This window comes from Cyprinus carpio, unplaced genomic scaffold (genome assembly GCF_018340385.1).
Source record: "Cyprinus carpio isolate SPL01 unplaced genomic scaffold, ASM1834038v1 S000006628, whole genome shotgun sequence".
In the NCBI taxonomy this organism is placed as follows: domain Eukaryota; kingdom Metazoa; phylum Chordata; class Actinopteri; order Cypriniformes; family Cyprinidae; genus Cyprinus; species Cyprinus carpio.
In genome coordinates this window covers 1,154,247-1,172,477 of record NW_024879260.1, presented here as the reverse complement: position 1 = coordinate 1,172,477, position 18,231 = coordinate 1,154,247, and the positions used below count along the sequence as shown (strand labels likewise).

The 18,231-nt window shown below is 37.7% G+C and overlaps 1 protein-coding gene and 1 pseudogene across 2 annotated transcripts in view; one reads left to right on the top strand and one right to left on the bottom strand.

Annotated features, from left to right (window-relative positions):
- The window catches only part of LOC122144281, a 39,896-nt pseudogene extending 32,004 nt beyond the window's left edge, over nt 1–7,892 (bottom strand).
- A 3,528-nt stretch (nt 7,893–11,420) lies between these two features.
- LOC109069861 (phosphoinositide 3-kinase regulatory subunit 5-like) overlaps nt 11,421–18,231 on the top strand; it is a 22,429-nt gene continuing 15,618 nt past the window's right edge. The window contains exons 1-2 of one of the 2 annotated variants that reach the window (XM_042755047.1): nt 11,421–11,660; nt 18,095–18,205. In XM_042755047.1, coding sequence (XP_042610981.1) covers nt 18,106–18,205 — 100 coding nt within the window. In that variant the 5' untranslated portion in view covers nt 11,421–11,660; nt 18,095–18,105. The remainder of the gene's footprint in view (nt 11,661–18,094; nt 18,206–18,231) is intronic. The other variant, XM_042755048.1, reaches the window with a different exon arrangement.

The window sequence follows — 18,231 nt, the reverse complement described above, 5'->3', positions numbered from 1 at the left end:
ATTTCCCTCTTAGATCTTCCCAGTTTGATGTCCTTTTAAATCAGTGTATACTTGGCAGACATTTCCAGCTGGAAAGCCTGCTTCCAGTGCGCTGCCCTCTGCTCATTAGAGGATCTTATACACAGTCTGTGAGTATTATCAGGTGTTCATAATTAAACAATCAACTGGTTTATAAAATAACAACAACAGGAACACTAACACATCAGGCATATTACCTCGAGCTGGAATTGAGTCATGAAAAAATGCTTTAAATGCCAAACCCAGCAGGATTCAGCTCTTGAAAGGAGTCTGGCTTGATATTCTCTGTTCATCTGCCATCGTTCTGCCTGAAATATATCTATCCTGTCAATATACACTTTTCATACATTGGTCTGAAGCTGTCAGTGTGTCCTTGCATAACAAGCACATCATTGTATTTCAAAACAATGCTCAGGCGCTCCGACCACATGTGGTAAGATGGGAAACCAGAACTTTGGATAACGTGCTAAACATTATTAGATCTGAGGAAATAAATCGCTCTGACTCCTATTTACAATCAGCGCAGGTGTCCAGTCTCTTCCAAACTTGGATAATTACGAGCAATTTAAAAATGGAATCAAAAAAATGATGCTCAGATAGTTTAAATAGTACTCTATCTCACACCAGGCACACAGCGCTCCATCAATTATGAAACATCCTGATGGAGAGAGGCTTACTGAATCATCTCCCTTGAAATTCAAAGTAGCATTATCATACTCTACACAATACCATCCATCGTGCGAGTGAGATATGTGTGCTAACGCTCATGTTTCTGAGCCCGTGTGTGTGTGTGTGTGTGTGTGGGTGTGCGTCTAAGTTTAAACGAGATGCAGCAGATGGGCTGGTTTGGGCCTAGGTGCATTGCAACCTGGGCAGGCATCAGGGGTGAGTTTGCTGCAGAAGTATTCGCATCTAGAGCCAGGCGTCTCCTGGCGAAATATACTCACCCCCCCTGCAGCAGAGCCCCAGCGTGGGCTTTCCGCCAGCACTTGATCTCGCCAGGAGGTCTGGGCCTTCTCAAAAATACACCTACGCAGCCCCACACCGGTTACAACAGCCAGCTCAATGCACCCTTATAGAAATCTCTGGTTCTCCTAATAGAAGAGGCTGGGCAAAAAAGTGCACAGCGAATCACAATCTGATTCCAAAAACTCTCAAAAACATTCTTGTTTTTGATCCACCCCATTCCTGTCAAAAAGCCCCAAAAAGCTGCCAGCCAGTATGGAGTAACATGAAAGAGCTAATGGGCTTGCTAGTGGAAAACATTCATGTTGTGCAATCACAAAAACAGGTGGTTCAGAACCACTAGGTGTTTGCTGTTATTTGTTTGATGCAACTGCAGATGATGTTGAAGACACTTGAAAATTCCTCTCCAAGAATTGCATGCATATGAGAAAGTCTTGTTTGCCTGTGGTTTACAAAAAACGATGAATAGCAGTAAACACTGATAAGCATTCTGGGAAATGCGGTCACTGGATGAACCGCTGCACGTCTATGATGGTAATTCATCCCCTTTACACAGGAGTGAGGCAGCAGGACAAAGTGCAAAAGCTCTGTAAGATTTCTCATCTCACATCTCTCACCCTCTTTTTGCTTGATAGGTGGGAATATTTGATCCATCGGCAGCTTTAGAAGATAAGAGACAGTGATTTATAAAAAGCACGTGGCAGCTAAAAACATTAACTAGTGCCTTTTACTGTTACTGGTACAGACAAACACACAAACACTCGAGATTACTAATGGCTGATTATCTATGAAATCTGACAAACAAATTTATCACCCTTCTGTGTTACCGAATGAAAGGATTTATATGTTAAAATCACTTTTTAATAATAAACATAGTGCTCTAATTTTGGTTTTTCAGAGAAAGAAGGATTCAAAAATTTAACTTCTATCCACATTTGTTGTACAACATGTAAGCGGTATGATTTTCTCAGCTAAATACAAAACGTTGCAGAATATATATACTGTATATATATATATATATATATATATATATATATATATATATATATATATATATATATATATATATATATATATATATTTGAAGAAATTTTCAGCTGTCTTTGTCCATACAATGAAAGTCAGTGGGGTGCACACCTTTAAGCACCATACAGCTCCAGTGGTTTAATCCATGTCTGAGCCCAAATCAAATGGCAATGTGTTCTTCCGTGTCACGCTGACTTAATGTCATGACACAAGCACCAACTGATGTTTGATATAACTGATGTGTTGCCATATTTAGATGAGTATGATATGGTGGTATGAGTAAACATGAGTTGATTAAGTATTTGATTTGATTTGAGAATGGATCATCCAAAAAATAAAAACCATGTCATTTACTCTACCTCATGTCATTCCAAACTGCTAATTGCTCATTTTCAAAACACAAGTTTAGGGGCTTCCGCTTACCATATTTAAAGTGTTCTATGTATATGGCTATGATCAGTATGTGAATAATAGTTCAGTTTAATCTGATCATGTCTTTTCAGAAGACTTGGATTAAACCACTCAATACACATGGATATGTTTTACAGTGACTTTAGGAAGTGCCAGTGTTTCAGAACTTTTTCTTAGGTGAACTAACCCTTTAAGTTTCAGTCTGTTCAGCATAGAAATTGATCGTATTAAACCACTGAGCATGGATTACTCTTACATTACCTTTATGACAATTTTAAAACTTGAAACTCCACTGACTTTTATTGTACGGGGCAACGGGCCAACTGAAACATTCTTCAAATATCTTGTTTTTTGTTCTGCAGAAAAAAGAAAATTATAGTTAGAAACAATGAGGGTGAGTAAATGACGGCAGAATTTCAGTTTTTGAAGGAACATTTCTATATTTACATTTGAGAAGAGGAAATGGGCAGTACTTCATTTTCTTCTAAAAACGTGAATAACGTGTCCTGGGAGATTACCCTGATGGGGTCACCTAATTCATGTCTTCAGAATATCGATCGATCTGCACTGCCAGGCAAGAATTTCAGATTCAGGCCCAAGAGAGCTCTAAAACCACTTCCAAGTGTGCATTTAATGTTCAAGGAGATCATGCAGTAACTATGTGAGACAAAATATTCAAACTGGCCGAGAGTCATATTGTGGTTTGGCAAGTTGTAGGGATGTTAGGGAGATAAATGTAACTTTGTGACAGAGAAACAAGTACATGCGGGAAATACAAGAGGAGCGATTTGGATTCTGACAGCGATTTGTTTTACTTCCAACAATAGAGGACAGGGAAAACATCCCTGATTCATCTAAAACCACAGTCTGAGATTCAATACATCCTTCTGTCATCAAGATTACATTGCTCTTAAACATTTCCTTCTCTTTACTAAAACGTTCACTGCCTCATCTTGTCTGCTCAAGTGAAGCTTGTAAGTAAACTCTCTTTTATAAGTATATTTACATGGTTTAAATCAAGCTACAGCAGGTTATATCTGAGCTACACTCCATACACGTATAAATAACACGATGCACATAAATACACATCGTCTGTTTTTCACACCAGGTGTATATTGTAAAGGCAAATTGTAGTCCAATTAAAGTGTATACATGCTGGACAACCCAAGCTGCAGTTGTTGTTTTTTTCAGGTCTGTTAATCTGACTTTGCAAAAATAGATATGTGGTATGATTTCACTTGGGACTAATGACATTTTAAAATGGCAAACTGTTGTTTCAGTCCAGTGGAAATTGAATATTTAAAGTGCATGTAAACCATGCAGAAGAAAATAAAAAGTATAACTTTGCAACATAAACACTGTTACTGAACTGAACTGATCAAGATTGAACTGACTTCTTTAGAGCTGCTGTAGAGCCTAACTGATTTTTTTAAATTGATTTTATTAATTGATTAACATTGACACTGTTTTGAACTGAACTAATTTAACACTGAACTAACTCGAGCTGAATAATGACGCTAGTGTCTTTTATAGATATGCTTAACAGCTGAAATTGAAGTTGTTTCATAAATGATTTACAATATTTACAACATTCTTTTGCTGTTTATTACTGTGAAGTTGCTTTGAAAAAATCTGTAATGTATAAAGCGCTACAAAAAAAAACTGTGACTTGACTTTGAAAGGATTTTTATGTAATGCAATGATTTAAATGATTTTTCTCCCAAGTACGGAGTGACATTCCCATTTCATTAGGATGGCCTTCTTCTCTTCACTTTGTATTCTTGACAGGGCTTCAGACTGTGGCTCAAATGCATTAAAAAATGATGCCTCTCGATGGCATAAGCTGATCAATATCGTAAGGCCACATTAACAGGGCACTCAGGGGTTTACAGAGGTCCTTTTCCACTCAAGGATCCAATCAGTTAAGTGCAGTTCAAGTGAAACCTAGGTCTCTTTGCAGTTCCCACTTATTGATCGCTATCTATTAAACACTCTCTCTCAAACACCTATGTTTCACTCACTTTAAAACCTCCCTTATTATCTCTGTTTCAAATCCATCTCTCCTACATGTATTCTTATTATATTTAGTAAGTGAAATTCATAGCACAGCATCCCCCTCGTTCAACTCAAGCGCTTTGGTGAAATTTCCTTTCAGTAAGAGTTCGGTCTAGTACATGAACCAACAAAGACAATTGCACTGGAAATACTCCGCAGCGTGCTGGAATGTTTCTCCTACATACATTACTGCTGAAAGAGGACCAAACCCTCTGTCAGATCATTTACATCATACATTTTCCATATTTAAGCTTGAGTTATGAATGAGAGGTTGCCATAGTGTTTTCTGTAGGTGTTTGGATTGCATTTGGCCCTCACACACACCACACACACACAAAGGTTTTTCCCTTGGGTTCTGCCCTGGCCTCAGAGGTGTCCATACACGGCTCTTTCTTTTCTTGTTTAAGCTCTGTTTGCTTTAACGCTGCCTTACCCCTTCACTCCTCTCTTTTCACTTCTTCACTTCTTTTCATTCTCTTGCTCTTTCTTTTCATTTCGGCACTGGATCTGATGGCACTGCGCTCAGGAAAAACACAGCCGAGGAATGTTCGGACAAAAGCGTCGGCTCGCTGACAGCAAGATGGATGCTGTGAGTGACGATCTTTTGTGCCCCACGCCAAGACTCGCACATACAGGCCCCGGTAAAAAATAAAGTGTCAAGGATACAGGGGAGCATTCACTTCTGCTTTGTGATATTGCCATCTCCACGGTTTGCTTACCATCAGAGATACATGTTTGGGCTTAGTAGAGAGAGAAAAAAAGAGCAAGCTCTTCCTGGTTTCTAAGATGAGTCCAAACAGGCATTGAAAACTAACTGGGCAGGTGCAAAATTTGCTACAAAAAATGTGTGATTGATGATAGATGATGACTATCAGGCTCTTTTCATTACAGTTATGATTCAGACTTATTTATGCACAGCCAGACATTATTTGCATGTCCAAATGACACTGCCAGTCCACGCTTACGTTTTTCTGCTATTGAACTGAAGTGACTCAATAAACGGATGAACTGAGCACGTTTAAAAAAAAAAATCATAATTCTCCTCCAGCTAACGTTTGTCATGTCAGTGAAACTGTGTACTCAAAGATCTGTGTATGTAAAATGTATTCGGTATGATTACAACTTGTATAAATAATATTATAAATCAACTATAAATAATAACAAAACGATAATAGTCTGTAACTAAATACTTGGCAATCTAACCAGCTTCTGTCCTATCTCACGGTAATCGATCATTTTAGTTTTTTTATTTGTAGTGTTGTTGCTAGTAACTCGAATAAATAAAGCAAGTATAAAGTAATAAAGAAAAGTTAGCATAATTAATAATAGTAAGAAGCATGAATATGTCTGAAAATGTACTTAATGACAGTGATCAAAATTGCGAGCACGGGCCAAAACACGAAGGCGGTCGTTGAGCAGGCTTTATTACATTGCTCTTTAGACGACAAAATATATAAGCTTTATTATTACTTGATGAGCCGAATATTTTTGCCCTAAACTCAAATAATCACTCTGACTAGTAATAACAAATAATAATAATAATAAAACAGTAAAAGAAATATCTTGCGTGCCTCGGCCCACTGCTATAAAATAAACACCATTAACAGCATCTATCACCACAACGAGTATTGGGCAAACGATTACATAATTTTTGATTACAAATATATTAAGGCGTATTTGTTAAATGAATGTTACAGTAAACATGTAAGCCCGAGCTCAGGGTCTTAAACTCCTCAATATTAATGTTTTATTTTTGACGTTAAAGTTTTATTGAATAATGCATAAAACCGTTTACCAACAACAGACATTACCGTGAAGCTACGTATTCATTCTGTTCCTAATACACTTTTTAAAACTCTGTTTCGAGGCCCGAGATGGTACAAAAAACAAAAAAAAAAAAAAAAAAAAAAATAGGCTTCTCCGGTGTGTATTTAGTTATAAATCGTATAAATTGATATTTGTTAAACTTTGACAGCCACAAAGCTACTTGCGCTGCTTACCTCCAAACCATTATTTCAAGATTTGTTTATTTGTTTTATTTCTCTCCAAACCTCGCATCATTGAATTCGCCAAAAAATCCTGTCACTTATATTGTTGTAACTGTAATGGTCCTGAAAGTTCCCCCTTACACGTTATAATGACTGCCATTGTAAAAGAACAACACCCGCACTTTTGACTAAACCTTGGCAGTCATGGCTGGTTTCTAACATCATCCTCAAACAAACTTGTAACACGCGACGAACACCAGATCAACTGATATGTCTTTGGTGAGGTGTTTCTCGCCTAACGGACTTCGACGCTTTCCAAAAAATGATGCATGAATAAACACAAGTTGGATCCCAACCGACACATTCGTTTGGCTTCCTCATGGCCCGGTTCCAGCGCTGCCCAGGGTCGCGTCATAGTGAAAAGGTTTGGCATCTGTCAACACTCTGGTCCGGCTGTATTGTCGCTGGCACGTCGCACACCACCGGTTCCATTCCGGTCTTTCGACGCACCGTGACGCGTGTCACTTTACCTTACCAATCTGCCTCCGACCTGCAGGTCTGATACACGCTGTATAAAAATAGAGAATCTCTGGCCAGCCATCCGATTTCATTCCTCATTTTGTCATCCGCACAAGTGGGGCAGTCGGCTGAAAGTCACCTTACATGTCTGTGGCGGTCACCCGTCCTGAAGTCACACGGGTGAATTGTCAAAGTCGTGCGCGGAGGGTCGTCCGTCCGGGTGCTGAACGCGATCAAAAACCCGCCGGAGAGAGGGTGCATGTCGGGGTGAGAATCTGTGCAGATGGCCTCTTGCATCGTTTTGCTTAGTGATTGTGGCTTTGCTTGGGCTTGTTGTACATCTTTTCTAATACTTTCTCCACTGGGTCGAGTATACTGAAAAGGCACCCAGGACTTTCCGTTGTCCATCGATTTAAAGATAGCCATGGACTCCGGTCGCGGGTGAGCAGAACTGCAAACTCACGTATGGTCACCTCGAATTTCTTGCCAGGGACAATGTTAAAGTGACGTTTTGAGGATACTGGATGTAATTGTCCGACTGCCAGCAGGTGAGGTTGTGAGGATTGTTCAGGTCGGTTAGGTAAGCAGGTGGGTGATATTTCTTTGGATCCGACGCGTCGCACGTGTGGCAGTTTCTGTGTCTTTCACTCCCGTTTCTCAGTAACCACCACAAGTACCGATTTGGTGTTTTTTGCCGCACGGTGCTGACACGCGCGCACTTCCTTCCCGAACGCCGCGTTGACGAAATCGGGGATGCATCTTCTGGGGTGACACGTTTTCGTCGTAGCACGGATCCGGTGGGGAGGTCTTGAGCTGCGAACACTGCTCATGCCGTATCCGCCGACAGTCCCGTTGACCACACAATAGAGAGTCACCCAAGTGACCTATAGCATCCGAGACCCTCAACATCATCACGCGCCTTCCTCAGTCCTCTCTTGTGTGCTGAAACACACAGCCGTGTCCTAATGAGAAGATGCTCTCACTGTTTGCAGTCTGAGCGTGATCAATCCACAGCCGATATGACACCGCGATCAAACCGGTGCCAAATAACAAACTAATGCGAATCTAAAACCTGACTCCAGCATATGGGCAAACTCCCGGATCTAAACCACTACGGATGATCCGACAATATTTACTCTTTCGCAATTAAAGAAAATCGCAATTGGAGAAATCTCTACACAGGTCACTGTACCTCCGATCAAACAGTTCAGGCACAAAGCGAGAAAAAAAGTCACAAAACAATCTCAGTTCGTGCTGGCTCTCTTTTTCCGTGTGAGGACAGGACACGCGCTTTTCACTTGTCTGGTTTCTTGAAATCTCTGCGCATGTAGAGGATATCAGAAGATCCCGTTAGTTTGAGTTTCTAGTGAGATAGGGAGACACTCACGTTTTGTCCCCCTCTCTCTCGCGTCTCTCTTCGCGCTCGCTCTCTGTATCTGGCTCTATGGCGGTAAAGCCGCGACGCGCTTTACGCACGGGCTTGAGCTCATTCATCTCCAGCAGTGACACTCGAGAGAACAACGACATCCACTGGTAGATTATCAATAAAACCAGCAGATGGAGATTGAACAGAATATAGGCGAATAGAAGCGCAATTTGAAAATTAGTAAAACATAGGCCTATTCAGTAGGCTATCTTCGCTCTGTAGGCTAATTGTCGACTAGTATATATTTTATTTATAAAATAAAGGGTAGAGAGAATTTAGAGAAAAATATTAAATAATAATAATAATAATGCTACTTTTAGCAACAACATATAGTCTAAATCGAGTACAACAATAGACATAGCACGTATTTCAGCCAGAAGTGCACAAAATGTGAATTTATAATTTTATTAGGCCTATTTGATCATTGTGTTCTGGAAAAGTAATTTTTTTTAATTATTATTAATGAGTTATTTGCGGTTGGTAGCCCACCTCATTATTTTATATTATTACATTATTTTATCACAGTTAAACTTGACTTCCTTTAGTTATGTTTACGTGTTTGATTAACAGGCTTATTGTTATGAATAGTTATACCAATTCTTTAGTAGCCAATTTAATAATCATCCCATTATTAAAGGCAAACAGCGACAACCAACCCAAATAACTTTTGGTTAGCCATAACAGCTAATTTAAGTAAATATTCGCATTTCTAACACTTCTTACGTCTTCGCATTTAACAATTTTTAGATCGGATGTGGAATTTATGGAATGTTTTCTCTCTTTCCATATTCATTTAAATCTAAACGTGAACATAGCTACCACCAACGTTTATTGCTTTTTTTTTTATATATAATTACTACAGACTAACCCATACCTTGACCCCAAGGTCTTTTGCATATTTAGGCCCACTGTATTTATGAATATAAATAAAAATTATTACTAATAATAACAAATACTACATATTTATAGGAATTGTGACACCACAAAGGGACGTTTGAATGAATTAAGCCAACTCCTGGATTCAATTTTGTCTTAAAGTGTAGCTCAGTAGTAAAGTATTGTTATTAGTTCCTACAGAAGTACTGGTTTTACAGAGCATGCATTTTATATTATAAATTTATAACATGTAGGCTATTTCCATTGTTTAAATCATTATAGGCAATAGAAATATACAATATTTTTTATTTACAAATAAAAATAATTTCTCGAAAGATATGCAAAGCTATAATACATTGTTATACAAAAAGAAAGCAATGACAATAATAACAAAAGTCCTAGGTACCTATGTATCTGATATAGCCTACTCATCTAGAATGGTTAGTTTTTCAATGGAAAGCACACGAACGGTCTTACGTTTTTAGAGTAACCTAAAAAAAGAATGATAGCCTACTTTTGGCGCCAGATAACTCATGCTCTGAAAAAAATGTATCCTGCGTGGTTACTTTGTTATCTATAACAGAACGTGCCCCTGAAATAGAACTGCTAAGTAGACTATGCAGTTTGAAGTGAATTTGGGGTGTATTGAGTGTGAGTGTGTTGTTTGACGAGTAGGGAGTGAGACTGTGTTGCTCTTTTCAATGTTTTTTTTTTTTTTTTTAATAAAACGTTTTCTCACGTATAACAACGATACATTAATTGCTCCAACTGGGCCTCCAACCGTTTTAGAAATAACAATGTTCAGCTCTAGGCCTACCAAATGATAAATTAATTAATCAAACGGTCATTCAAATTCACACTGGTTATCTAGCCTACATTAGCGACTAAGTAAAGCATCGCCTCAATGTACTTGGGTGATTCGAGAGAGAGAGGAACTGAACAAGGTGATGAAAGACGCATGCGCAAAGAACATGGGTGTAGGAATGCGTTTCAGCTGAAGTCTGTCTGAATATTAGATTATCTATGTGAATGTAAATAAAGGTTTTGTAAATAAATGTAAATAAAACTAAGTAATATATTGTTGCAAACAGGCCTTAAGTGATTTTATGTAGGATACATATAGAAGCATACTATTTATTGTTTCCAAACGAAATACAGACTTTTCTGTGTAGGCTAAGATATTCGTGGCTTCCATTTGAGGAAGTTCGAGGTCAAAAGGCATATTCAACTCGTGTTACAGGTTTTGATAATTTACTGGTAAGTTTTAACATGTTACCCTCTTTCCCTCATTGTTTAATATTATTCATACAACACTAATCTACCGCAGTTTATGTTGGTTCGTTTGTTGTTCTGCAATGCGGTTGAACCACTAGATGGCAGTATTTCATTTCCACTAAACCAAGTTCATCCCAAGCATGTCCCCTATTAGCTAAAACACCTGTCATATTTTTTGATGTTGTGGATTTACCATTACGTATAGTAAGCTTCCTGCCCTGGGCTGTCCTGATTCCTCTGACTGGAAGTGTTAGTAGATAAGTTCCTTCTTTAGAGCAGTCACAAACCATTCAGTGAGTTCCACTCATTGTGAAGGCGATATTACAATTAAGCTGACTAATATATGTGTGAGTTTTGAGAAAGGAAGAGACACAGACAGAGAGAGACACTCTTATGGTACAAAATGCAAATTTTGCCCTCTGAGGAAGTTAAGAGTTGATCTTATGCTGAGTATAGCGGCTGAGTCTGCAGTTAGACTAGAGAGAAGTCTGATAAAAACACATCGTTTAATTATTTGAATATCTTAAAACAGTATCAAACAACACAATAATTGGTGTGTACCCAACAAGGACCTGAGTTAAAAAAATTTCCACTTTAAAAAGTTAAGAATGATATAAAATATTTTGTTTTTGATAATGGAATCTTGGTACTCTTATGTTTGTAAACATGTGAAGTATATCAACATTACTGTTCAGTAAATGTCAAAAAGCTGTTATGTCTAAGAACAGCTTGCCACTCATGGCAGTTTGCCATCCACAGCATTAATAAAACTAAGACGTCAGTCAAAGAACAAAGCCTGCGTCAAAACCCCCTCCCACTCATGAACACATGTAGCCCATGCCTTCCTCTTTGAGTTGTTCTGCACCTCTTCTCTCTGAGTTCCTGTTTAGTTGCACTACAGCACGGCAGCCACGCTGATATAACTGCTCCTGTTGTTCAGTGCCTATGTAGGCTGATATAACCTGATGCTGAAGGATGTGGTTACATTTCCACCTCTTTTCATCTTAAGCGCTGGATTACACTGCAAGGACATCGGTTCCGTCTCAGCCCGCACATTGATAAAAGGCAAAGAAATTATGGGAAGAGGATAAGAGCTCCAGGTAAGTGTTGCCTGTGGTGCATTCCTATATCATGATAATTTTATTCTCAGCTCATAGCCTAGGAAGGAATAAAACTCAGAATTACAAGGCAAAGTCAGTAGACATGATGTGCAGGTGAATTCAACCAAGCCCTTGATTTGCTTTAGCCAGAATCAGAAACTTTTTGCTTCCTCCACGTCAAATATTTACACGTGAAGACTCCCAATGCTCCATGACCTTTGAAATGGAGTTTTACGACAGATGATGTTCATAGCTGAGGATGTCAGGTGGAGACTTTACTATTCACTGATTCTGTGCAGTGAGGCATGCAGGACAGTTTTTCTAAATCAGTAATCTGTTGAATGATATTTATCTACAAGTATGCAATACAATAATACAATCATGTAATGTGCTCAGTTATGTGACAGCATTGGTGTTCTGTTCTGTTATTATACATGGTTCTATTACTTAAACGTTAGAATTTTAGACAGTAAGCTGTAATGAAACTTAGACTGTGTTAGAGCAGTCTTTCAAATGATGACTGCAAGACATTCACATAGGCTTCCTCTGTGGCGAACGGTCAGATGTAAAAACGGAGATCTTATCTCAAGTTGAGCAGCAGACTTATAACAGGCGCTCTAGTTCTCACAGAAAATCTGTTAAGATAATGAATGGGTGCTAATATAGCATGACAGAAATAATTTTTCTTAATACTTATATATACAAATAAACATGATCAAGTCTGCAGATTCTAAGTGCTTGGTTGCAAAATACAGTCAATCCCACAAATACAGCTGATGCTCCTTTTATGCTTTGGATCCAGTTAGAGGCCAATGCACTGTAAATTCATAATATTTGATGCAGTGGACACATATTTCCAAATAAGGATGGAGTATAAGCCACTAAGTGCAAATATATGCAAATGAATTTTACTTGCAAATTAGTTTCTTTTTAATACTGTCTATAATATTCAAATGATGTATTTGTTTTCATTTCCACCATAGCATACAATAGTCCATAGTTCAAGTTCATAGTAACTCTGCAAGAACTGGCTTTCAGTGTATAGCTGACAGGAGCAAGTGTTTAAAGTTTAAAGAACAGCTTTAAAGTACTCAGATACTTCTCCTTTTCACATAAACAGCATCTGACAGAAACTAATAATACATACTTAAGGAAGTTTAATTCTTTTGGCATTCATGTGCTTGTTTGTCAGCAACTTTAGAGAGAGGAATATCAAATTATGTTACTGTTCAGTTAAAACCATGTGATGGTAGGTTTGGTTCATTTTAGCAGAAAGATAATAGATTTTGTATACTTGTAAATATCTTAGTATAATACAACTCAACACAATGCAATACACAATCAATCAATCAATCAATCAATCAATAAGTAAGCAATAAGTAACTGCTTGTGGCAAACTTTGAGCTGAGTGAAATAACAGGATCCTCACTTAGTAACAGATCATTGGCTAAGTTTGGATTCCAGTTGAATCTGCTGGAAGATTACGCAACTAGAGACTGGAAATGAAACTGGATGAAAGTTTCAGTGGTGACGGTCATCAGTGTGTGCATCATTGCTTTTAAACACTGTGGTCAGCTATAAAATGTCACTGGACAAAGCATATTTGTGCTTAGACTGTAGAAAAGTTATAATAATGTATTTCAGTGTTAGAATCCCAAAAGTCATATTCAGGCACAACAATTATTTACATATATATATAACTCTTACATGGCACTTGTGTTAGTTTAAATGGCTGTCATAATACATGTTTTTGTCAGCCAGCTCCTGTAAGTTCAGAATACGTTAAGTTTGAGTCATAATTTGAAGTGAAAGTGGCTCCTTTGTAATCAGACATAGGCGTTGGTTATGTCTGACATGGAAGACACACTAAAGTAGTTTTGTGTTAAAGCTCTTCCTGTTTGTATGTTCATATCTTTTCTATCAAATTCAGATCCCCCAATGTTTAACCTGTCAGCTCATCACACCTGGCATGCACAAAATGTGATTCTTCCCAAAAATAGAATGTGGTTTATTTATTCTACATATTTAGATTCCAATGACACACTATTTATATGCTAAATATAGTATAGAAACAACTGCTTGACATGTTTTTGGTAGCATCATATCAGTTATTCATGATAAAATAAACTCAGAAAACAGAAATTCTGTTTAAACAGACTGATAAATACAGTATTACATCTTTACACGGACACTTGTAAATTACACAATATGGGGATATCCATACTTTCAGCCACCAGAATAAATGGCTGTTCAGAGTAAAACCAAAATTTTCTATCTTCTTCCAAATTTGGTTTTCTTCCATCTTTCTGTACAGTAAAATTATATATAAAATGATTGTATGTAAAACATATAGAAAATATGTAACTCTTAAGGGGTCAAAACTAAACAATATATTCTTTATATAGAATATAGTTTTTATTCTTAAAAATTGTGTTTTTATGTTTCAAATTTAGACCACTAATAAACAAGTCATTCAAAGTCCTTAATTCCTGTTCATGCATGATTTTCTATGCATGCATGCTTAACATATTTGCTTATTTCCTTGTTTTATATGACACACTACACTTCAGTTTGGTTTTACACAACATACACTGAAACTGAGGTGAGTGTAAAGTTCCCACAGGTACCAATAGAGGCTAAAAGGAAAGAATAGAGTTCCTCATTTCCGCCTAGACAGGAGAAAATCCGCATTTTGGTTCTGGTAAATATTGCTCTGTGATAGATTCCCTGCATCCTACTGTATCTGCTTAACTGGGCCACTGTGTCGGCGGCAACATATTAAAAGGAAGCACTTAACGTTGAATGTTGTCACCATTGTCCGACTGCTGTTATTTCCTAAAACGATCACAGCAGGGGGAGTTTGGCCTTATTGTTATGGGAGGGAGGGATGTGGATGAGAAGACTCTGGGCTCACAGGAGAAGGCGCATGGGGGATATTGGTCCCCATCAATCAGAGACTCCACACAATGAGTGTCGACCCCCTCACGGTGTGGGAGTCTATTATAGCGGCCGATCGCACCACAACAATGGAGCAACACCTGTTTCCTTGGCAAAGCTCGGGAGCAACCTTCCTGTACAGGGCTGTTGGAAATATGATCAGGAGAAGGAGCTGAGATGAACCTTCATGCTGGGTCACAGTGGGAACATGAATCAGCTGAGATGAAGGGAGCATCTCATCAGGCATGCTGTTAGATTTTATAGCTGAGGTCTGATCTTAGATATGGAATTTAGTGTCAAGTGTTTGTACAGTCCCAGTTTCATCTGTCTGGAGATCTGAAGTTTTATACTGTATGTGGAATTGTTTTGTTCACTAAAGTATTGCTTTTATTTATTCTTAGAGTAAAAAATGGGATCCAAATTTCTAATACAGCATTGCTTACTCAGGATAATGTACTGAAAAGGCCCTATTACAGTCTGTGCACCTCAAATATGTCTTTGCTTCACATAGGAAGTTTGCTGGGATTGTGTTTGTTGCCCAGATGAAATCATCCTCTCATATAAGAGGATGTGAACACATCCTTTTACGTGTCAACAAGGTCACTTCCACATTTTCAGAGGTTGCAAAATGAACAAAAGGCTACAAGCATCTGACTGATAGCTGCTGGTCACTTTGTTTACACCAATTTAATCCAATATTATGCCACTAAACAGACCACTGATGTAGAACATTGGTTTTTAACCAGAGGTTCTAAGCTAATTTTCCCAGGGGCCGCAGAATGAACTAAAACACTGTGTACAAATGTAAAGGATTTACAACAGTTAATCTAGAAAGAAAGAAAAAAATCGACATTCACTTCTGGGTTATAATTTAATTTGCACCTGGCACCTGTTGCCACCAGGTGCCACTTTCTATGAAATTAGCTTAGTCAATGAAATAGCAGACAAATGGAAACAATGTTGTGCCAAATTTGTGACATAAACCAGCTTTTTGTTTGCCTTTATAATGGAAACAGCAATCATAAGTTCAGTGATGAATTAGTTCCTTCCAGACAAACTGGCACGGCTACAATAGAGCTCTGTAAGGTCATTAAGGCTAATATCAGGCTGTTCCCACTACCTTGCTTGTAGGCCTATTGTTTTGCTTGAAAAAAAGTGACCAGCATTAACAGTCTAAGTGTAAACCAGAGTGAGGCCATTATTATAAATGCTTTAGATTTTATTTTTCATCCTGGTAACTTGCTGTACTTGGCAGTTTGAGTTTTCTCAACTTGTTCTCAACTTGTTTAATGACTGACAGACCAACATGTGGGTTTTGTATATACTCATGATTTTTCTTGAGTTAACATCAGCAAATTCCCCTTTGCGACCACAGTGAAATTAAAAAGAAAATAATAATAATAATTGGATTGGTGTTGCATAATGATCGAATTTAGGATCTTACATGGACAAAACTAACAAGAACATCCTGTCTGTTTTATTAGATCAGAAAAAAGCCCCTGACATAATAGGAAATCAGCTTAAACTATTTTAAACACTGTTCTGCTTTTCTTTTTTCTTTTTAATTGAAGAAATGTAAGATATAGCCTACTATGTGATTATCTGACCATATCTAATTATCAGAAGTTGTATCACAAGGTGCATATGGATTTATTAAACCTTACATTGAAATTATTATACACAAATATTATAGTATAGTATTATTATAGTTTAATGTATATAAAAGCTTCATTGAAATCAACTCACAAAACATCTACTACCGCAGTTTCTAACCGCCATATAAATCAAACACAGTGAATTGAGATGGTATATTATAACTATTTATCTGAAATAGACTCGTTTTCGTTTTTTGCTTCATAATAAGATGTACTTAGACCTTTAAATTCCCCAGTAAAATGGTATGTTTCACAAGCAACAGATAACTATGCGGTGCACTTCTCGGTTAATGCAAATCCGCTTTATGACGCATGACGCTCAATGGGCCGCGCGCTTAGCGTGTTAATGCAACGTGATGTTTGGTGAGTGATGAGTTTTGTGTATGCGTTGACAAGTGTTTACAAGAAACTAAGTGAAGCGAAGAACTTTCGAGTATCATCTATAATATTGAGGGTTTAGGATTTAATGACTTTCAATTTAAATTAACTTTGGATTTAATGATTTAATATCTCTCTGAATGTTTGCTTCATGGTTTTGGGATTTTTGTTTTGACATTGGGAAGTTTTGAGAATGACACTAAACTACAAAACACAGCCTAATATTAATATGAGCCACACTTACATTGCATTTAGGTTGTTTTACTGATATCATGACTTCAAGACCTTTATTTGAAGAAAAATAAAACAAGCAGTACTACACAAAAACAGCATTACATATAAATTTGTTTTGCGTTAAAACTGGAGAGGCAGGGAAGTGGAATGACCAAAAAGCGACGCGTTGAAAACGCTGTAAAAGACGCAAGATGCCATGTCAAACATGTTTACACTGAAAAACAATAGAAAAGCATCGCATTGGAATGCAGAAATGAGTTTTGTGTGAACGGCACCTATAAAATGGCTTATTATTTTGAATGATTCTATCTATATCTCTTTGACAGCTGCACTTTAAAAACTGCTCATGTCAGCCAAACATGAAACATTTAGCTGAACTAGTCAAGTTATTGCGCATTTCAAACTTACATTGGTCAGGGAGTGACTCACTAGGAGAAAAAGTCCAACAAATGCATTTTTTTTTTTTTTTTTTTTTTTTTTTGCATTCAGGGGAATTAGTTTGTTGGGAGAAGAATTCTCTATTTTTGCCTTGTTTTAATGTAATGACTTCACTCTTCTTATTAAGCGCTATTTCTGATGAAGGTGCTATATCAGGCTAGATACAATCTATGAGGTTTGTTCAGTTATCATTGAGTTGCTTATCATTCCTGGTATTTTGTTCCCCGACTACATACTACAGTATGTGGTGTTTATTGCTAGATGGCAGATTCCAATTTCTAACAGTAAATATCAGAAACTGTAAATGTTAACAGGAAGAAAAACAAACAGTTGACAGCCGTGGCAACCCCTTAATAATCCCTAAACCAGATAGTTCTCTTGAAATTCTCTGACAGCAGGTAGAACATTTTCCTAAACCTCAATATTATTTACAGACATGCAAAGGATACTGCATGTTTACTTCCCTAAAGGGAGACGAGGGTGTGTTTGTCTATGTAGATAACATTATCTGGAATTTTATTGACACATGCTGCTACTTCATTCAGGTTACACCAAATGTGTTGCATAGATGCCCAGTGAAACCCTGCATAATAACGTATAAGAGTTTTCTTGACTGATATAATTGGAGTTCTCCTATTTAAATATAAGCATGCAGTTCTGTAAAGCTTTTTAGTATCGTATTTACAGAACAGGTGAAGGAGGCGGTGTGTATTGTATACTTTATTTTCACTATTTCACAAAAACGGGTAGGACTTTTCTTTATATGACTTCAGTTCTTATTTTGTTTTACAGTTACAGTCAAGATGCAGCACACCTCGTGCACAGAGGACCGGATCCAGCACGCTTTGGAGAGATGCCTGGATGGACTCCGGCCATCAGAATGCCTGACACAATCCTGGAGTGGTAAGGCCATCTCAGTGACCCTCTGC